The sequence below is a fragment of the Lipophrys pholis genome (genome assembly GCF_963383615.2).
Source record: "Lipophrys pholis genome assembly, chromosome: 8".
Classification (NCBI taxonomy): domain Eukaryota; kingdom Metazoa; phylum Chordata; class Actinopteri; order Blenniiformes; family Blenniidae; genus Lipophrys; species Lipophrys pholis.
This window is the reverse complement of record NC_137630.1, coordinates 29,598,511-29,621,255: the sequence shown is the minus strand read 5'-3', so window position 1 is coordinate 29,621,255 and position 22,745 is coordinate 29,598,511. Positions and strand designations below refer to the sequence as shown.

The following is a 22,745-nucleotide window of genomic DNA, read 5'->3' as shown; positions in this document are numbered from 1 at the left end:
CATGTTTATCTTCAGATCATTTGCTTTTTTTTTTCCTGGGAAAAAAAAAGAAGGTATGTCATGTCCATGAAACTATAATATCAACAACTTAGAGCCTCTTGTGTCACAAAGTAAATTTGGATAAGATCTGGCAGCATTTCATCTGAGCAATATGAGCAGATTGTCTGCAGCTTATTCCTCTTCCTTTAGGCTAATGGATTTGGAAAACATTCCAGTTGAGCCGAAACGTGGCTACAGAATGGGAATCGGGCCTGAGGGCAATTCTCACTAAGTGGGGAGAGAGCCATCAAACAAAGGTGCCTGTGGTTTCATATTCAGGATACTTTACAACCTCCGTCCCAGGACATCAACAGTGTTTTTGGGTGTGCTGTTAGGGGGGGGGGGGGCAGGGGGGGGGGGGGAGGAGGATCCATCTGCCGCGCTGCTGGTCCTCGGGGAGATGGGCATATCCCAGGGGTGTTTTGGAGAGAGAGGGTCTGAAAGGATTACACCCAACCACTAATCAACGACGGTAATCTGTGGGCCCCAATGCAAAATCCCCTCCGATCCAAACAACAATTTTAGATGGACGGTGGAACCTCGGTTTAAAAAGAATATAACTGCTGAAAAACCGGACAAACACACAAGAACAAATGCAGGTGATTTTTAATTGGCAGACTCAAACGTGAAGGTGTGATTGGCAAAGAGCCATGGCGTCTCTGTGATCAGGTGCATGTGTCCCACAAGTGGCCTAGTCTGAATCCCAGTGTGACCATTATGCAAATCCAGCAACTAGACAAGCCTGCAACATAAATTTGTCGAACGGATAAATCCATTTTTCCAATCACATTTGAAGACGAATGTCAGTTGTTTTTTTTTCAATTTGCATTTGGGGATTATTTAAAATATCCTATATTCTTATACTTCTATTGATGTAAGGCCCGGCACTACATTGTAAATGCATTTTTTTTTTTTTAAAGTGTATTTGTCAAAGAAAAACAAATATGTGTGAATGTCTTTGAACCTGAACTTCTAACAGCAGACTTTAGTGCTATAATAAGACGTGTCTATCCAAGTATTTGTCCCTGAGTCTTATCCGAATACTTTGTCACAGCAGGACGCCACACAAGGTGCAGCTGCTGAGCTGTTATCCTGGCAACTCTCTCCATCCGGTGAAAGAAGAGCAGGGAATCAAGTTGCCCCTCTTTCTTTTTTTTCTTTTTTTTTGGGTCCCCTGTCAAGATGGTTTTGATGTCTGGGTGGGGTCTGGATCTGGTGGTGATCGGTTTAAAGCTCCACAGGACTATAGAAGAAACTCCTTAATGATGGTGCCAGTCCTCCAGGGCATAGGGAATGGGAGCATCCTGGCCTGCACCTCCTCTACCTCCTGCAGAATACCCACTGGCAAGGCAGCCTCTAAGCTCTCTATCCCCAAAGCCTCATTGTTCAGCGAGCTCGGCACTGTCAATATTAAGCCGGGCTAATGTGATCTAGAGGCAGCTGGAGCAGCCCCAATTATTACCATGACACAGCCAACCGAGGGGTGTAATATCATTAAAAATAAATCAGGTGGTCCGGAGATTTGTTGTAGCAGGGGGGACTTTGAATGACATTAGGTGGGAGAACTGCCATAATTTCATTAGTCAGTTGGGGCACCTCACAGGATCTGTTGAAACATTTCCTTTAAGTTGGAGTAATTGAATTTGCTTTCACAACACTCCGCACAAAGGGAAAGATTTGGGAACTGATGCTGGTAATTTTGACAATTAAGTGTGGCCCATAATGATTTAGGGAATGAATTTCAGACATGTGCGCAGACACCTGGATGACATAAGAGGATAATATTTTAATTTTCTAAATACAGTTTATGGATTGCTTTAGATAATCTGGGAAATGACACATAGAGTATTTCTGTAGTTATTATTAGCCTCTCGCCTGGATTATTGTTGGAAATGATGAGGAAAACGTGAGGCCCTGGTAATCTTCTTAAACTGTTTGACACTGAGCTGTCTGCTCGGCAGACTCATCAGCAATCAGCTGGCCAGTGAATAGGCTGCAGGCCAACAGAACCCATTTACAAGTCAATACTAAAGTGAATATGAATATTACAAATCGAAATGCGTGCCTATACATCAAAGCACTAATTTTTTTTTTTTCACGATATATTGGATTATAATTGTGTGGCTGTTTGGGGTTTATTCCATGACATTTTGCATATTCGATCCGTTGTCGAAGAGGCAGAAGTGCCGTTGGTCCCCCAGCAAGGGTCTTACCGTTGCCTTTGTTTTGTCGCACACGACGCACAAACGGTGATTTCAAGGCCCATTGAGCGCGCGATGGATTGTGCCCAAAATCTGCTGACTGGTGGGGAGCGACGATTATTGGATGAGTGGGTGAAGTGACGTCAGAGGTTGTAAATCTGCTCTCGGTTATGCACACAATGAAGTTAAATTCAGTCATGCAAATTATGAGAGAATTACCACTGCTGGATGGATGGATGGATGGATGGATGGATGGATGGATGGATGGATGGATGGACGGACACACACACACACACACACACACACACACACACACACACACACACACACACAGAGAGAGAGAAACATACATGTAGATACACACACAATAATAAAGTTTTATAATCACTCGCTTCAAAACTTTTTTTTGAGAGCGTTTGAGTTCGTTTGTCGCTTCTTCTTTTCCTCCTGTTGTGTGATGGCGACCTCTAGTGTTAGCCTTTGGTTATAATTTAATAATCCTTTGGCTCCATACTCTTGAGTCAGTGAACCTAAACTACAGAGGTTTCCACGCACACACAAAAAAGATTAAAATACTGTATAAATAGGAATATTACTGCAAGAGGTATTACCTGCAAAGAAAGTAAACATCAATGATATTGTTGTTCACTTTGTTCCACCTGAATTGAAATATGATATTTCACAAATTGCCAGCTAAATAAAGAAAGAAAAGTAATTTACAAATAATCAATAATTGAAATCTCACAATGCGTTCTAAATAACCATTTACCATAAATAACCAGCCCTATTTATTTATTTATTTTTTAATTTGAGTCAGCTCGATTTAACTATCTAAAATGTATAGAAATGTGTTTTCCTATGGTAAAATATTATTCTATTAGAACACCATTACAAGATGTTCTAATAGGAGGGCTAAATATCTTCTCTAAAATAAAGTACAGTAAAAAACGTAGTTTGTGCAGTTTATGAGGAAGTTCCAATGAAAAGAAGATCATCTTTGAGAGAAGAACCTGACCACATCTCAGATCAATTTTAGATGCATTGTTGTGTCTGGTTAAGACATGTTCAACAAACGTATACAATGTGGTGAAAAGAAAAGGTGGTAGCAGCACAGACAAACAAGCAAAAAACAATTATTCAGTAAAGATTATCTCAGGTTGTTCAAAGTTTCTGGACGAAGGATGTAGTGAAGAGGACGTGGAGACGGGTGGTGTAACAGTACAGGAGGCGGCAGAGCTGGAGGCAGCAGATCCACAGTGGTATCCCTGACAGAAGCAGCCAAAAGATGAAAAAAATTCAGTTTTCGGTGCATAGTTCATTCTACAACACCATCAGCACAGAGCAGGAACACACGTCTGTGGCCTACATCTAAATCATTAGCCAGGTTACTTCTATATCCGTCTCTCCTTATTTTCACTGTCCAATTTTCATTTCTTCTCCTTCTCGGCTTCACAAATTCATCCACATGCTATTTGTACATATGCCTTGCTCATGCAACTCCCTGAGCATCATCATTATCATCATCATCATCAACACTGCCCTCCTCCTCCTCCCCCTCCTCCTCCTCCTCCTGCTCCTCCTCCTCCTCCTTTACAGGATACAAACAACTGGCACACTTCACCTCAAAGTGTGACATTTTCCTCCCAACAGTCATTCTGGTAGCTCTCGGAAATATCTGACAGTCTTGACATTAAGAATGGCTCCTAAAAGAGAACCATCCATTAAGAAGCCGACTTCACCTGTGACCCAGCCCAGACCCGGTCCTCCTTACCCCTGCCTCCCTGCAGCTCCTGCTACTCCGAAACAAGCTCGAGAGCAGAAGCCAAGGACGGATTCACCATTTGATCCCAGTACTTTGGAGGTGAGAGGGTTAGCCAGAGGCTGTTATAGTTTGAAGAAAAAGTCATCGAGTGCACTTATGAATTAGAGCTACTATGTATAGCCATAACTGTATGTATGCAGATATATAGTCTTTTAGTCTGATACAGCACAAGAACTACAGTCATAAAAACATCCTTGGCTGTGATACCTAATTAGTATATGATAGTTGAGTGTTCTAAACATATATTTGAGAAGCTAATTATACACATCAAGTTGTTAAATTCAATTGAGAATTAATCTAAGTAAAGAAATGGGTCGCTGCAATTACCACTGGCCGTCAGTCAGTCTTTGGCCTCCTTAGAGACACAGAGGCTGCTTCCTGCGGCAGTGTGTGCTATTTCTTCTCAGAAAGGTGACTACGACAACCTCCTGAACACCAAGGCACCGGGTAGATTTGGAAAAAAAAACTAAACTGTTTTATTAAAATGTTGAAACTTAAAGTGAATAACAAATTGATAAAATGACTAAAAAGTCAGATATTTTATTTGTCTTATTTTCAGAGAGAACCATCATACTCCTGTTCATTCCCTGTACAGATGTAGTAAAATAGTGTCAAGGTGTCAACAAAATATGAAATCTATGGCAATAATTCAAAATTGTTTGAGACTCATATGTTTATCATTTAAATATTCAAATGTATTCTCAACATTATGATATCCTACTTTAGAGTTTGTAACATGTGATCTGTTGGTTGGTTTCTCAGCATTGCTGCCATCCGAATGTGCTTTGTGTGTGACACTGCATGAACTGCATGTTCTCATTGAGTGAGAATGGCCTATTTAGCTTGGGAGGATATGTGGGCCAGGGCCATGCTGAAACACCCGCTTCATGCACAGCGGGACCACGGACATTACAGAAAGGACAAGTCTCTGGATAAGCTGCAAAGAGATGTAAGATCAGTAGTAGATCTCGCATCTGCATCTTTAATCTAAACCCAAAAGTGAGTCACAAAATCACAAACCTACATAGGAACAAATGTCTTTAAGAGATATTGGAAAGCAAACCCACAAGCAGAGAAGAGAAGAATCCATTGACTCTGCAATCAGATGAATAAATGGCATGTAAATTGCAATGCAAAGAAGTTAAACTATTGGTTGCGAAATGCTTACTTTCAGACCTGCATTACGTCTGTCCCAACTTTTTTTTTGAGATGTGCCTCTGTCATCAAACTCAGAATGAAGTAATATCATTTAGGATTTTTATTTATTTATTTATTTATTTATTTATTTATTTATTTATTTATTTATTTATTTATTTATTTATTTATTTATTCTAATAAGCTTTCAACCTCTGACATGTTGTCCTTGGTCTCCTGTGAATTATAAAAGCGCTGCTGCAAATCATCCCAGCATTTATTTATTACATTTTCCCAATGAATTATTCAATATTTGTATACCACTTTTCATACAATTAAAAAATATCACTCAAATTGCTTCAGAAAATGATCAACAAAACATTTAAAGGAAGAAAAAAATATAACGTAGATATACTCATCCTTACCAATCAGTGCACTGTACTCAAATAACCAGACATAAACTACAATTTGGACAGAAATTATAAGATTAATGCAGACAGAAGCTTGAGCCCGTCATCCATGAGGTGGAGTGCACGCGCCGAACCTTGAGCTTTGTTTCTATATATGGAGGTACGGCGTGCTGGCGCGTCATGACGTCATGACGCAGGGCCCGCCGACAGTTCACCCGCCCTGCTCCTCGAGCCGTCACATTCTTCTGTTCTCCGTCTCCCCGGACACACCTCAGCCGACACAAACATGGTGGGTTTTTATCGTCTTTTTGCACTTGAAAAAAACATTACAACCGTCAGAGTACAATTAGAGCAGTGCGCCAGTGTTTTGAGAAAAAGGTTTATCGTCGGTAAAGACGATTAAAGAAGCTCGAGGACGTGAACTCGTTTCTTCGCTCGTAAGGCGGAAGTGCAACTTTTGATAAGCTAGCGCTAGCTCGGACGATAAAGTTAATATCATGATAATTACATGAATAACAGCACTAAAGTAGCTATGTGTGCGTTAAACTCTGCTGTGTACAGTGTAGCGGGCAAGTGAGTTATTAAAACAGCTTATAAAAACATTTAAAATGGAAGAGTTTAGCCCAGCTTTAGCGTCTTTCTGACAGTAAAATGAGCAGATTTTCATGCAGCCTAATTTCTCTCTGAACAGTCTGAGTTCTCGGATGATCAAGTCATGGGTGAGTTTGATTTTTCCGTCGCGACATTTCCACTTCACCTCTCTTGTTGAGCATGCTTTTATACCTGCTTGTTTCTCCACTGTCGCTCCGATATTCACTCACCTTTTTAGCCTTTCCTCCTTTTCTTTCTTCTTCTTTTTTTTTATCTCCGCACTATTTAATTTCCTTTCTACTTGCAACTACTTGTCCTTTCCAGATTGAATTTAACCTGGATCAGATTCACGGTGAGTTTTAGAAAAAGGGCACGCCTTGCTCAAAATTGCCAGCTATCCTGGAGTCTTTGTAGGGTGTGATCCGCATGTTGGTTTTGCAACCTGGATTTGTTGAAAACGTGAAGACTGGCCACTTTTCCATGTTGTCTGTTATGCAAATTAGTCGTATATTTATTCCAGCGTTGACATGTGTTACTGTCGTGTTTACGTTTGTTCTCATAAACCTTGTTCTGTTCGATTGTCAGCGGTCCTGGTTTTGTCAGATTGTCATAGACTTTGCCTTGTTATCTCTGAAACGGCTCATCTCCACCGTGCCCATGTTTGGTGCTGGACAACTTGCAGGATGGTTTTTGTCCCTCTGGTTTTTTGAGTGTGTGTGTGTGTGTGTGTGTGTGTGTGTGTGTGTGTGTGTGTGTGTGTGTGTACCATTGACATAATAGGCCATAGCTGCTCTCACTCTCCTCCTCCTTTCCTCCACTCCTCTAATACCAAATATGGAGTTTGGAAAAGTGCTCTGAAGCCAGAAGGGAAGAGGCACATTCCTCAGGACAAGGGGGAAAAAAAACTCCACAACAGCTCCTGAGCATGTTTGTTGGATAGTTCGTACCACAATGTTAGGAACCACCTTCTCTCCGGATGTTTTGTAATCTGACTCTGTGTCCGTGAGATTTCAACATAGCTTTTTGTTTTTTCTGCCTAAACAGAACGGTCAGAATAGTCTCGCTCACTGTATCTTGATGACACTACTGGAAAAACTTAACTTTGACAGCAACAGAAATGAGCAGGACTGTGATCACTATTCACTGTATAAAAGCCTCGGGTATCATACCGGGTGACCGGCTGCTTAACACAGTGTGAAATATTGATGTGTGGTCTCGGATGAAGCATCTCAAAGAAAATCCCTCCAGTCACATGTAAGACCCTTCTGCAGGATGCATTCTTACTAGTTCTGATAAAGCTACAATTAAATATATTGCCCACTGCAGACACTATAACCTCCTATGTTTTGTTTTTAACTTCTGCATTAGAGGCAACGCTGGATTGTTTTAAATAGGAAATGGAAGCTGAGAATTACCTAACAACAGTTACTCAGCAGTTGTTTTCACCGATCATGTTGGAGCTTTTATTTGATGTAACTCTTTTATATCGCATGTTTTTCCTGCATGTGCTAACAAGTGTAGATCTTTTATAAGCACATATAAACTAAATTTAGATAAAACACACATTCTTTGGAATTTGCCTGACTCATTCTGAATTCCATCTACAGTCATTGCATCAATCCATTCGAGATATATATATATATATATATATATATATATATATATATATATATACTTTGTTATTTTGTAAGAATTAAAATCTTGAACAATACAGTTTTGTATAGTTGGCTACAGAAGTCCATTAACATTTTTATGAAAGTGCATCTCAGTTTTAGGGGATCAAAAAGACAAAGGCTCAGCCTACGTCACATTTATACTCATACAATCATTTATTATAATCATGTTTGCTGTATTGGTCATTTGAATTTTATCATGCGACTTGATACTGTGTCAAAGTTGTGGTCCAGTTTTGATGAAATGTTAAAACCGTCTGCTTCGTTAATAAATAATGTGATTGTGACGTCAGTCAGCCGCCTGCACAGGCACTTTAAGTGGTTTGTGTTCATTGTCTAGTCTGTATACATAAAAAAAGAGCATTAAATATGACATTTAGTTTGTTTGACATGCATTGTTGTGTATCATGATCAATAAATTTATTACGATTCTGGTTGGCTATGTCTCATCCGAAGATATTCTGCTCTCTGCCTGCTTTCTTTTTGTCTTTCTGCAGATAACTTTTGGTTTTACTCGCATGTCAAACTAATCTGTTTGTCTGCAGTGTGGGCTGCCTTTATTTGCTTTACCTTTTAAGTGTTTGTTTCTTGTCTCTGTATCATTCATCTATGTCTGATCGTGTCTTTGTGTATCTTGCAGAGTTTAAGGAGGCGTTCCTGCTGTTCGACAGAGCAGGAAATGGAACAATCACCCAAAGTGTCTGTGGGGACGTCATGCGCGCCCTGGGACAGAACCCGACCAACGGAGAGGTGCTCAAAGTCCTGGGTAACCCCAAGGCCGAGGGTGAGAGGCAAAATATATTCCACTTATCGGGGGTCACACGGTGTGCTTTTAACGAAAACATTTGGCTGAGTTCAGAAATCAAATATCCAGTTTCTCCTTGATGTTTTCGCAGAGATGAACATCAAATCGCTAGACTTCGAGCAGTTCCTCCCCATGTTCCAGGCCATCACTAAGAATAAAGATCAGGGCTCCATGGAAGACTTCGTGGAGGGGCTGCGTGTCTTCGACAAGGAAGGCAACGGCACAGTAATGGGAGCCGAGCTCCGTCACGTCCTCACCACGCTTGGCAAGTTACATTCTCATCAAAAACAAATGGAAATGTGTCTGAAAGGAGAACTTGTGTTGAAACTTTTTGTTCCAATTTAAAAATTGGACGTCGTCACCTTTTACTTTTGTTCCTTCCAAATACTCTTTTAAGCAGCCATGGTTTTCCCGCCGTTGTCCTCGAAGTCACTGTGATTTATGTTGCATTTTCAGGTGAGAAAATGTCAGAGGAGGAAGTGGAAACACTCTTGGCAGGACATGAAGACGCAAACGGGTTGATCAATTACGAAGGTAAGGTCCAGATGTGACGCCGGCACTCCAGAAATCTGACCAACGAACGTGTCTGATCACTGAAGTACACTGAAATATCCAAGAGAGTCAATGAAAAGGCAATAAAACTACACGTGGTGCTCTGGAAATGGAGCGTTTGAATCGTTTAAACCATGGACTTGTGAATGTAACCAGCAAGATCATAAAACGAGCAGACAAGATGTTTGATGTGGGTGTCAGAACTTCAGAGAGCCTGAAAGACACTGTGAACACCTCACAGTTTGCCTTTGTCATTCTCACCACAGATAACTAAAGTGTGTGCCACTGCACTTAAGTAAGAAGTCTTTAGACTCTGCGTTTGGTCCGACATTGTTCCGCTCTATTAAAGCTGCTGAATTTCTGACGGATGTTTGTAACTTCAAATGAGTAACTAGCTGAAGATCTGTATTGTATGATAACTCGGAAAACATGTCGTCAGCGATGAATCTTCAGCTTTTAAAAGGAGTGAGGAGCTCGAAACACCCAAACTGGACCAACATGTGAACCTTTCTGCCGATCAAAGGGAATTCTGATGTCTTCGACTATGCAAATGATTGAGTGGTTTCCAGAAGAACTTCACCTTTCTGGGATCTCCTTGTTGTTTCTGTTGTAGTACCTGTTGTAATTGCTTCTCTTTGTCCTTAAAAAAAAACAAAAAACATTTGTGGGCTTTGTTAATATTTGTGTGTTTCTCTCTTTAGAGCTGAAGGTTGGAAGCTTTTTGAGACTTTTCTCCCCTCATGTACTTTGGTCCATTGTAATCACTGATTTTTATACCCACTCCGGCTCTAAAGAGAGAATCGATCTCTGTGTGGCTCCAGTACCCGTTTTCACAAAGCATCCTCGGGCGAAAAGTAGCTCTTAGTAAGGGAACAATCTTAAAATTTGAGAAATTCCAACTTGGGTTTTTTAAGAGTGACGGCACTAAGATAAAAGTAATTAGTATCTTAGGCCTTAGGAGAGCTCCTGAGGCTCAGACTGTGGTCTGTCCCAACCCTCCGTCAGCAGAGTGACCCGTCTGACCGTCACACTTCTTTCACATTGGTAGTTGTAAATCACAGGAGTTGCTGACAGCTGCGTCCGCCATTAACATCAAATACATTAAGTGGTAAAAAATAACCAGCGTGGACAAAAAATAATATTCATGATTACACATTTTTTTATTATAAGATATTTGCTGGGTTAATTTTACTCTCCGTTCATTACTAGGAGCACAGAGGCCTTTCTTTTTTCTGTCTTCTTTTCTCTAACAACCAATCAACGGGGTCGACCACACCTCCTCACTAAGAAAAAGGTTTCTGTCGACTCTTTGCTCAGAGTTGCTCTTAGAAACTTCCTGAATCACTTTGAAGCTGAGATTCCTTGCTAGGAATTCTTAGGCTAAGTTAGGAGCTCTGAGACGCTTCGTGAATCCGGGCACTGGTCTTGGCGGGTAAATAAACGTCTTCAGGTCCTCTTTTACTGTGATCTGCTGACGGTGTGTTAACTCTTCTTCTTCCACAGTCTTTGTCCGCCACGTCATGCAATCCTGAGGGCCGGTACGGGCAATGTGTATACTGTGGGCTGTGACCTCCAGGCTTTCCTGCTTTTCTTTTCTTTAGTCCCTAAATACCTAGTTAAAGATGGCCGAACGCCAGCCGTTTTATTTTGACTGTGCCGTTACCATGAAGTAGATTTGACCTGCAGCTGTGTGTGGGAAAGCCTGGTGGTCTCCCTCCTGCTGTTCTGTTTATCTCTGTCCTGCAGCCCTCTGTCTTGCCCCCCGCCCCTGGCTGCAGCATGACCCTCTGCATGTGTCAGTCCCCCCCCCCCCCCCCTTTTAAACGGGGATATAGCCAAAAAACTGGGAAGAGACTGGTCGTATTCATTTGAAGCCCGTCGCTGTTTATAAAGGCATTTGAACTGGTGCGCTGGTTATGCAGAAGCTTTATATATATATATACATATATATATAAAATCATCTCTTGCATGTAAACGGTGTCGTTACAATAGACTTGTACTGCTGCTTATTTCAAGACTGTTCATCTCTAGTGTAGGCCGAGCTTTGAAGCAACGGACCAGTCTCTTTTTCTACTAACCACAGAGCTGCAACAAGTTGCTCTTCTGCTGATGATTTTCTCCCGTTATCGACGGGGAGAGAAGTTTGATCTGGCCGCTCTTGACTGGACTGTATCACCCCGACCTCCTGTTCTCTCTGCTGCTCGGCTAGAGGAAAGCATACAGCGAGGATGGCTTCTCTAACCGGCTTTCTTCGGGGAATCAGAGAGGGCCAATTGCTTTGGCTTCGTACCGTCTTTAAACTCTCTTTGCTCTGGGTGAGCCCAACATGGGGGATCTGCCTCCAGATGCAGCATCTCCGTCCCGCAGCAGGATGCTGTGTTTGTAGCAGGTCTCTGTCAGGATCTGGATGATAAAACTCACACTTCTTTTTTTTTCTTTTACAGAGCTGGTCAGAATGGTTATGAGCGGGTGAAGAAGAAGAACATCTTTTTCTTCCTCTCCCCCCGGATTTATCTTTTCATATGTAACCTCTTTTTACATTCCCCTTCAGCCTTCTCCATCGATTATTCTCCACATCTAATTTAAAAAGTGCCTTTACATTCCCTAAAAAAAAAAGACCACACATGATCCTGGCTGCTACTTCCAGGTTTGTTCACGTTTGATCAGCTTGTATTCTTTAAGTTTTTCCAACATTTATGAACACACAAATTGATATGTTGGATTTGACATTACTGTAACCTGCTAAAACTAAATGTGGCAATGCCATACCAGAGTGAGGAAAAACATTTCAGAATTTTATCCATGTTTTTATTTTTCATCCCTGGTTTGTTTGGGGTTTTTTGCGCCACATTTAAATAAAGGTTTTTACCTCAAATGTTGTGAGTCGGTCTGCTTATTAAAAGAAGTGAAACAATTATCATAGCAGGTTCTTGCCACTAGAGGACAGTGTTGTGTCTTAAATTCCATATGTTAATACCCATTTATTTTCAAAATATGGTGTTTGTAGTATGATTATTTTCTGGCTCAAATTCCATTCTGACTGCATTGCAAGTCGATAAGATTTAATGTGTCTTGTTGGCAGCAAATGATCAGAATTGTAAAGGGCTTCAGAAAAGAATCCGAATTTGTTTCTTTTTCTGGCGTGTTGTGATTTTTCAGAGATATGAGAGCGTGACAAAGCACTGGGGTATGAGCGGTAGAAGGCTGTTCAGTGCCATCCTGACCTTTTCTTCATTTTCCTCACATGCAGGCACAACTATTTCCCCTCATTAGAGAGAGTGTGTGTGTGTGCGTGTGTGTGTGTTGGGGGGGGGGGGTTCAGTTCAGGAGGGTGTCATAGTCCACTGCTGAATAGGTTGTCCACTAATTACTTGGTGTGTGTGTGTGTGTGGTTCGATGGAAGTCAAGGCTATTGATTATTTTAATCCTCCTATTTGTGAGTCTGTGATCCTCGTGGCTCTGCATTCGACAGGGGAATCACTAATGGGCCTCAGCCCAGCCCGACTCAGACCTCTCCCCGTCCAATTAACTTTCAACTGGAATCTGCCAGGAGAGAGCGCCGGGGGCTGGGCCCGGGCACGCCGCCGCTACATCCTCCTTTTTCTGCTCGGGAGCAACAGATTCACCAAATCCTCAACGTCTGGGATGTCATCACCTCTCTACTACTAATTAGGCGCTTGCCTCTTTGCCAGTAATCTGGGAGGTATTCGAGATTCGCTCTCTTTAACGGGGAGACGTCTCTGTGCTTCAGGAACTGTTTGAGTGGACGCATTACCAACCTTTGCCCTTTGTATGAATTGGTGAAATTAACCATTCAACCAGCCATCGGTATGCAGACGTGCTTTAAAAAGGGTCATCGTGTGTCTGATGTATGAAATGACTAGTTTGAGTATACTTGTGCTGTTTATTTTCTTTTCAAGGATTAAGAAAAGTACAGCCTTTCTATTGGATTTAAAGCTCATGAGGGAAAGGCAGAATAAATTTAGAGATGTTGAATCATTTACAAGGCAGAAATATTCAGATTTTATTTTAACCAATACAAAAACAAGCGAGAATTCTCTTGTCACTTTTCTGTGCTGCTTTTCTTTCTCTGGACAAATATGAAATGTTTTGATTTATGCTGAAAAGGAATAGCTGACATCACATTGAGCCATTTGAGAGTAATGGTTTTTGTTTTTTTTCTTATCAGTGTTAAAAGGATAATTGTACATTTATGCCGTGTGTGTATCTTCCATAAAATCCCAAGAAACCCAGACAATTCATCTAATAATTTAGGAGAAAATGTCACCAATTCCCAGGATGCTTTTTTTTTTTTTTTCCCATTTGTCAGCGTTGCAACAAATGATTTTGGTTCAGCCTCTAATAAATAATGTTATCGAGCAGTGGACCAGTTTACCTTGTTTGTGCAATTGGTTACTATATTGCTGCATTTAAAATGCATACATTGCCTGGATTTTGTTGATCCTGTGTGTATCATAAGCAGAGGTCAATATGGCTGTATTAATGTTTGTGTCTTAGTGTCTTAAGACGTATTGGAAATCCATTCCGCAGCAGGCAGCGGCTGTAGTCTGCCTCCGCTGCTTCGATCTCAGCAGTGAGTCCACAAAGCCGAGCCGTATCACCAATTCTCCAAAGTCAAGTCAGAACGCTGGCCTCGAATAAAACGTAACAAGGGTCTCTGTGTGTGTGTGTGTGTGTGTGTGTGTGTGTGTGTGTGTGTGTGTGTGTGTGTCTTTTTTTTTTTTATGGCCATTAGGTGCACTACATGCCTGTATCCAGCCCTGATCGTCACCGTGCCAACTCGACATACGACAACACAGGAAAAGGAAAAGGTAGGTATAGGTATTTTTAATAGCGACCGTCTACTCGGCCTGTCCGGCAAACCAAACCTGATGGCTCCTCCCAACGTTACTGTGTTTACATGTGATGGTACTTTCAACAGGGTCTCTCAAAAATAAAGATCTTAACAGATATGGCAGTGTCGTTCTAGTAACATGTCTGTAATGTACAAGATTAAATGTAGGTAAAACACACAAAAACTCATTTATTTTGTACATCATCTGTATATCCTGTCTCTCTCTCTCACACACACACACACACACACACACACACACACACACACACACACACACATACACACACAATAATGCACTTGGCAATTAAACATCATTGCACACGAGTGCCGTTCATGAAATGTTTCACGTGTTCAGTTTGATTTTGCAGGGTGACGTCCCGCGGAGACGAGGAGTCAAAGCAGCTGTTTATTTGAGACGGCCTTTCAGTTCAGGCGCGGGCTAAATCACTACAGGAGTCGGTTTGGTTTCAATCCGTGTAATTCACTTCGAAGCGTAGGGAACATATTCTACAACAGTAAGCTGCAAGATGTAGGCTGGCCAGTGGGTCAGAGGTCACTGGGATGGAGAGCGAGGGAACGTGTTAATGAATGCTGCGGAGATAATGACCGCAGTGCCGTATGTTTGCCTCTGCTCGGTCATTTCAATTAATGGCACCCTCAACACCATTATTGCAGTAAAACAATTGTTAAGTGTTCATAATATTCAAGTTGTCTTATTAATACAGAACACATATGTATAATTTTAGATCATCCAGAGCCACGATGAGGAGCCGTTATCGGCACGTATACTGTACATAGGCCTAACGTAACGTCTGCACACAAACGGTGCCAGTGAATGCTCACGAGAATTGGCTCAGTTTCACGCGCTTTCACTTAATTCCACTTTGATGTTCACTCAAGCCTTTTGTGGTCTGTTGCAAATCTCACGACGTCTGTGTGCAGGTATATGCATGTGTGTGCTTACTTGCATGCATCTGTGTGTATTTTTTTTGCTATTTTTGCGTGTGTGTGTGTGTGTGTGTGTGTGTGTGTGTGTTTTTTTCCCGACCCCCTTCTTGGTCTGCGGTTGAGGATTTGACTCAATCTGGGTAGATGAGGAAGCCAGAGAAGGTGCTGTACTTGTTCGTGTTCCCTCCGTGGACCTTCCCTCCATCCAGCTGCACACACACCTCGTCACCTACGTCCAGATGCAGGATCACACTGTTGGAGGCATAGTCGTAGTTCTGATCAGCGTCCTGAGCAATGGCGCTCGCTCTTACCTGTCACCAACAGAGGACAACACACAATTAGGACATGAAAAACAAGGTTGTTGGGGTTTTTTTTGCACCTTCAGATGAAACATATGAGGTGAGATCACCAGGTCAGAGCACCTACTCCTTCTCTTATTGATTGTTGGAGCCAAAGATTGGCGGATGGTGGTCTGATTGGGTTGTGGAGATAGGAGGGCCCGCTGGGGACAACAGGTTGTCTAAGTGGAAACTACAAACGGCATCGCTGTCCACAGCAGCTATTGACCTGTTGCTCATGACGCCGCTGCGGTTCAATATGCATGATATCGAGTGGCTATGCCTGAGCTAGTCAGCTTTACATTTGCATGCCGAGTGTGAGCGTAGTCCTATTGACCCAGCTGTAGTGGATCTTTGCTTGTTTGTTAATTGGGTTTACTCAGTGTGGACTTAAATACGCATCCCTAAATTACGCTAAAGTTGAAGTTAAAATATATTGGACCTGCAGTATATCGATATAATTTGTTTTGGGGGTTTTATTTAACCATAGACATGTAGGGATCTTAAAGGAAATGGCATAAAATGCATCATAAAATGAATCCTGTTCTATAAAGCAAGAGCCAACGGTAGAATGTTAAAAACTAAAATAAAAACAACTACAAATCTATCCAAACAAGACAAGAACAAAAAAAAAATGTTTCTGAGATTATATATAAATGAAGAATGATATAAAAAAATACCCAATTTGTAAATGCACAAAACCGCGGCAGTCCTAAATAACCTCCTAAGTGGAATGTGTCAGTAATTCTGGGGTAGCAGCTCCAATCATCAGACATATGTCAGCCATCAGTGGCCTGGTGTCTGGTTCAGTGTCCATCCATGGTGGGAGCACTCAATCTATGTCAGCAGCTAGACAAGCCACACGCATCTCCATGACAGCCGCAGAATATGATCTGCAACTCAACTACCACCATGTCATTCCCATCACCGGGGGCCCCTTTCTCCCCAATGAGCATGCATCAATTTGAAGACAGTCGATCGCTGAGCAACCGAGCCTGAATTACTGTAACAAAAAAAAAAATAGAAAAATGTCCCCCGTCCCCCCAACACACACACACACTCCCGCATCAATCCATTCTGCCCTTGTCTGAGCACACCGCTCACCATCTATCAAGCCCGGAGCTGGGATTCATTTTGGGAACAATATCTGAAGGTGCACAGAAATGAGATGCAGGCCGTGATTCTGCATCCAACATGCAGCAGGCCGGTGGTGAAGAGCGCCTCTGTCTGCCCTGAACCAGACTGATTAAGAGGACAGAGGAGTCGGTCTCCTGGGAGTTCAGTTCTACAACCAGTGTGACCACAGCTTTTGTTACTAGTTTCATCCCAGTTTAGATTCTGCAGGATAACGTGAACCCTAATACACTGTAAACACTCTCGTTATCCTGCAGCTCCAATGTGTGATCTGTTAGTTTATTCTGGATGTTGCGCATTTATAAAGACTAAACAAACTAAGATCATAATCAAGTGATTATATTTTACAGCTTTTCACTTCAACTGTCGTCTTACTGTTCTTCATAGTGATGTCAACAAGTGAAAGCACTGATTTTACTTTTGATTTGAGCATTTACACTTCTTTAAGAATCTTTTTTTAAGGAGTTAAATCAAGACGTCTTTTTAATGCAAATCTTTTGAACAAACAAACATTCTAAATTAATTAAATTCTCACTGTATGTCTTAGAGCTTTTCATAAACTTGTCTCATCACACATCATGAGTCTAATATATGCAAAGAAAATGTGTTATTTTCATAAATGGTGTTTTGTCACCGTCTCTCTCTCTCTCTCTCTCTCTCTCTCTCTATATATATATACACGTGTGTGTGTGTGTGTGTGTGTGTGTGTGTGTGTGTGAGAGAGAGAGCGAGAGAGAGAGAGATATGTATATATATGTGTGTGTGTGTGTATATATATATATATATATATATATATATATATATATATATATATATATATATATATAGCGATCTATTATTCCCAATTAGAATAAAAATAACCAAATTTCTCTCTTTCTTAAACCCTCAAAAGACCAACTCACAAACACCAAAACATTGTCATCCATAAAGGTTATATTGTTCTGCTTGACGTGATCCTTGACAGCCAATATCACATTTGCATCATTGGCTTCTACTGACAGTGATGCTGCTGTTGTGACTTCCTATTGACATCAAGAATATGTCATCGTCCTCATTATTTTGGCCAAACAGCATAATAAGAGAATATGTGGGAGGATGCTTCCCCTCTCGGGCCTTCACCGAATCCACCCGCCTCAGCAGAAGTGCCCTTTAATTTTAAACGAGAGGATGATGCTCATCATTTAGCTGATACCGCCTGTCCTGTGATACTAGAATTGATGCTTCAGGTGATATTCCTGTGCTTGAAGAATTGACACAAGCCATCCATTAATGTGGACACCAGACGGGGGGGGGGGGGGGGGGGGCTGGGGAGATGGTGGGATTAGGACGGGAAGCCGACAGGAGATGGATACGGCTGGAGGACACAGACTGATCCCCGTGAACCAGGCGGCACACGGGCGCAGATCCCGGAGTTGGAAGGGCTGTGAGCCGTGAGGCGGGGGGTGGGGAGGGGGGCCCCCGGGGCTCGCCTGTAGCTGTCTGTGTCTCCACTAGCCCTTTCATTATTGGGCCTCCAGTAAACACGCCTGCGAGCAGAGGGCCACAGGCGAAGAGGAAGGAGGCAGGAGGGGCAGCGGTGCTGTCATTTTCTATACAAGCCGAGGCACAGCACATAAGATCGACAGGGAGAGACAAAATAAAGAGGGAGGGTCAGTTGGGGGGCGGGGGTTGGTTGGGGCAAAACAAGAGCCAAAGAGAGGAGGAAAGGGGGGCTTTAGAGTAACAAACTGATCAAGCAAGGCTATTTTGTGAGACCAGGGAGATGTGGGGGTATATAAAGTCTTGTTTTTATCTGTGGTGCTTTGCTCCACTGGTAATAAAAGTGACAGGATTCATTCACTGTGATATACTGACCTCTTAGAGTGGAGACAATAGAAAAGCCGCTGTTAAACTTACCTAAGGGACCCCGGCACATGGCAGGAGGGTTGGGGAGGGGAGGTGTTGTGGAAATAGAATATCTATTGAATAGGTTTTCCCCTCTCCTCCGGGAGCCCGGGATTACATGGCGACATGCGACTCGAGCAGTGAAGCGTGCGTCAGATTGCTATTACCTGCCATTCAGCATTACAGGTCTGTGGTCTACCTGTGCGCAGCAGGAGTAGGCTTATCTTAATGATTGTGTTTCATTAGCAGCAGACATTCAAATTTCATTTAGATTTTGAACCAACAAGACAAAATCTGCCTCGTCTATGAAGGACAAATTTAGTTTTTGTCTGTTTGAAGCTAATTATATTCCACCTGTAGCACACCTACGTCTCCTCACTGAGGAGGGTGATACAGGTACCGGCCATTACAGTAAGTGATGACATTTTAACACTACTGTGTGAAATAAGTCGACCTTTAACAGAGCAATTAAAAAAAAGGTGGTATGACAGGTGAAAAAACAAGGGAGGAATTCAAGGAACAAGAGTGTGATTGCCTTCAGCATTCACACTAATTAAAGGAAAGCGAGGGACTGTATGCTTCAGTCCATAATGCATGATTATTTAGTATATTTATAAAAAACAACCGACAGTCAGTATGTGAAAAGTTCACATGCCAGTACAATGGGTGGGGGTGGGGGTGGGAGTGGGGAGGGGAGTGTGACGTGTCGCCATCCTTCAGAGCATGAACAGCATGCCAGCATTAGCATAAACTGCCTAATGATATTTGCAACGGAGATTGAATATTAAGTGGTTTGCAACTCATGTATCATGGACAATCAATCAGGTATGGAGTGATTAAACACATTCATAACAGCAAAAGCAGGAAGGAGAAAGAAGAAAAAAAAAAAGCATTTATAACTATTTATTTTGTGCATGACTAAATCAGCAGTAAATCTTTAAGAGTCACGACGGCCTCGCGCGCATCCGTCACCTCCACAAACTGCCGTGCTAAATTTGTGAACCATGTTCCGGCTGTGCAAACAAACACCAACGGTGGTTAATCGCCTGAACGGGAATGGCAGGTAACGGTGTCGATCAAACCTTCACGTCACACGTCGGTTTTCAAATTCCAGGTCAGTTACAGACATTTGAAGCAGCCGGAGTGTGACCCCTCCCTCCTCCAATCACAAATCTCCTCCCGGCTCTGAGGCCATGTCATGCTGCAATGATTTGTGAAAGTTAGATTGAGGTGTGTGAGCAGGTAGGATTTACAGGGGGGGGGGGGGGGGGGGGGGTTACAGGCGTAATAGGGTTTGGATCTGTGAGAATCCCGTGGAAGCGTCGCCGCAGCCAAAACATCTCCTCCAGAGATGTTGGCGCCGCATCACGCCACACTCGTGCCACGTGACAGAAGTGAGCGCAGCAGCCAACGCAGCTTGCCAGTTTGAGCATCATTAACAAAGACACAGATCCATTATTCTCAAAAGAAATCCTTGTGTATTCAAATTGCATCGATTTCCTGCTTTTTGAATGCTTCCCTAACGAGCATCTGCAGTTGCCCGGGCGGCGGGCGGCGTGCGAGGCTACAAAAACAGTTTTTTTCTTTGCCGCTCGGCTCGCCCTTGATCACTTGTCAGGCCGAGATGTGTTGAGTGGGTGTCCATTGGTCATCATGCCTGATCTCTTCCTGGCCTTCACCACCAGCCTCCCCGATGCCTCGTCTACCAGCCCACTGTCTCCGCACCTCCATTAAGTCATCCATCTTCCTCTGCTCCATCCCTGATCTGACCATCGGCTCACTTGTCTTGTTTTTCTTTCGGCGTCTCAAAAAAAAAGTCCCTGTTCTCTCGCTCCTGCCACACATTCTCTCTCAAACTGAATCTGTTGCCCTGTCTGCCCGACAAACACGAGCTCGCAGGCTGTTAAAGTCACAACAAGTGTAAAAGGGAGGATGGAGGCACATTTGTGGTTTTGGCAATTTTCTTTAGGGGGGTGGGGGGGGTGAAGCTGCAGCACCTACGGCGATGGTAAAGCAGCTTGTTTCAGTCTATAGGCAGAAATGCAAGCTGTCAGACGCAGTGCCCCGTTTGTAAACCCCAGCCAGCCAGCAAGCTGCCCTCCGGCAGAGTACCCGCCTGCCTGAGGGCTTCAAGACCTCCAAACATGATCAGATATTCAGCAGAATTTCATTTACACTCCATTTCCATCCAGCAGCTGCTGTGTTTGGGCAGAGCCTGTTAGGTGAGCGTTCTGTTTAACAGGACTGTTTGAAGAGGCCACATGACGGGTGTCAGACGGACCTAGGTGAGGTTAAATAATTGAGTTGAGTGAAAAGATAATTAATGGAGAATCAATGAACAAGCTGGGAAGGGGTTAGAAGAGGAAAGTATAGCGGGTGTTCAGGGGACCTAATCTAAGATGTATAAATTATTAAGCAGGCTAAAATGACTTGAATGACAATACAGCGCGTGACGCAGGCCATCTCAAACACATTTCACCTTTGTGGTCTCAGGCATATACCATGACACAGTGAATTTCTTTAAACATTTAAGCTTTACATATCAAAACGTGTAAATCTACCTTCTTTGGAGGACCGGTGCTGTATTCATGAGGCCATGTGTTTGAACAGTCTTCAGCACATCTAGAGAGTAAGATCTGAGCACAGGGTATTTGCATTTGGAGTCCTTGATGAATGAATGAATGTAAAAGGCAACTTGACGATGGGTTCCTGAATTTGGAGTCCTCTGTTGAAATCTCTGTGATTTATCCCACGCCCCTCCCTCCCCACCCCCCATCCCACATCAGCCTCTGTGTCTTTAATTAGTGTCTGGGGAATGAGAGAGTGGATGAGTGGACTGTCAATTTCACATTCATTATTTATTTCTCTGAGGTGTAAACTGACTGGTCCACATTCTGACAGACATTTCTCCTGTGCTCTTTTGCACTTCTGCTTAGGCGATAATCAAGCTCCGTGTATGATACTTACTAATTAGACTGTTCCTTTTGGCGGCGGCGGCTGTATTCTGCCACTTGTCATTTAGCCAGAGCACATGTGGGAATGCAGATGCATACGTGGCTGCCGTTTTAGACTGTACAGTATGAAATTCCCCTTAATGAAGAGAAAGATTGCAGTTTCATTCTTCGGCTGTCATGTTGCTACCTGCTAAGTGGAATGTGCTCTGAATCTGAAGAGCTCAATGCTACAGGGGTGAATACGAGTCAGGATGGTCGGCCGTGAAGGTGTGTGTGTGTGTGTGTGTGTGTGTGTGTGTGTGTGTGTGTGTGTGTGTGTGTGTGTGTGTGTGTGTGTGTGTGTGTGTGTGTGTGTGTGTGTGTGTGTGTGTGTGTGTGTGCGCACACAAAAATATATGCGTACACAACCTCTATTTTACACACTCATGCATGTGAATGATCTCTCAATTTCACACACACACACACACACACACACACACACACACACACACACACACACACACACACACACACACACACACACACACACACACACACACACACACACACACACACACACAGTTTTACTGACCAGTCCATTCTTCTTCAGGTCTGCCCACATGCTCGTCCCATCACCACCTCTCATTAGAACATGGTAGGTGAAGAAATAGATGCCAGGCAGCGGGCAGGTGAACTTGCCAGTGCTGGGTTCATAGTAGTTACCAACATTGGTCACCACATCGTCAAACTTCAGTATCTCGCTGCCCTCGTGCTGCTTGCGTAGCCCTGCGTAAAAAGCAATTTTGGGAGTGTAGAGCGAGGGAGAGTAGCCACCGGGGCCTGGACCTGGAGGCCCCTGTGGCCCCGGTTTGCCTGGCTCTCCGGGGGGCCCGCGTGCTCCCTGGGGGCCTGGGATCCCCGGAGGGCCCCGAAGCCCAGACTTCATCTTCTTCCCGGAGTAATCCTGCGGCGGCGGAGACACGGCTGTCAGCTCCTGACCCGGCTGAGACGTAGCGTACGGATCACAAACCATCCTGCAGCTTCCAAGCATTTCGTAATGGCTCCCCGCATTTCCGGCGTTCCCCCCTTTGGTCGTGTGAACCAGCAGGGGAATGGCAACCAACAGTATCAAGACCATGGCCACACCTACGGCAGCTCCTATGACTCGTTTCCTGCGGCTGAGCCGCGAGGCGGCCAGCGTCAGGAAGTCCTCCTCCCCCTTGGCAGGAATAGTGCCAGCCAGGATGAAGCCTCTCGGAGAACTAGGATGGGGTGAGAAGGTGTGGAAGGACGTGGAGAGGAGTGGGCACGCAGTGTATCCCTGGGTCACGTACCACAGCGGACACAAAATGGCAGACGGCCAGGAAAGAAACAAACACAAGAAAAAGATCCAAGAGAAATGGTAAGAATGTCCAGGAAACAAAAC

At 43.3% G+C, this 22,745-nt stretch overlaps 2 protein-coding genes across 6 annotated transcripts; one reads left to right on the top strand and one right to left on the bottom strand.

Annotated features, from left to right (window-relative positions):
* Positions 1-3,936: 3,936 nt before the first annotated feature.
* Positions 3,937-12,102, top strand: LOC308113306 (myosin light polypeptide 6; the record flags this gene model as incomplete). 5 transcript variants are annotated; one of them, XM_080469495.1, is made up of 7 exons in its annotated part: positions 3,937-4,101; positions 6,522-6,549; positions 8,511-8,654; positions 8,767-8,940; positions 9,132-9,209; positions 10,731-10,765; positions 11,672-12,102. In XM_080469495.1, 6 exons carry the CDS (start codon positions 3,937-3,939, stop codon positions 10,757-10,759), a joined length of 618 nt encoding a protein of 205 aa, XP_080325621.1. In that variant the 3' UTR covers positions 10,760-10,765; positions 11,672-12,102. The 5 variants fall into 5 exon arrangements, with proteins under 5 accessions (XP_080325621.1, XP_080325622.1, XP_080325620.1 ...); XM_080469497.1 differs by lacking the exons at positions 3,937-4,101; positions 6,522-6,549 and adding exons at positions 5,793-5,895; positions 6,298-6,325; XM_080469496.1 differs by lacking the exon at positions 10,731-10,765.
* A 3,059-nt stretch (positions 12,103-15,161) lies between these two features.
* On the bottom strand, positions 15,162-22,460 carry c1ql4a (complement component 1, q subcomponent-like 4; the record flags this gene model as incomplete). Its single annotated transcript, XM_080469923.1, has 2 exons — positions 21,912-22,460; positions 15,162-15,341 (listed from the first exon to the last, which is right to left on the bottom strand). The coding sequence occupies exons 1-2, from the start codon at positions 22,455-22,457 to the stop codon at positions 15,162-15,164; spliced, it is 726 nt and encodes a 241-aa protein (XP_080326049.1). The 5' UTR covers positions 22,458-22,460.
* Positions 22,461-22,745: the final 285 nt, after the last annotated feature.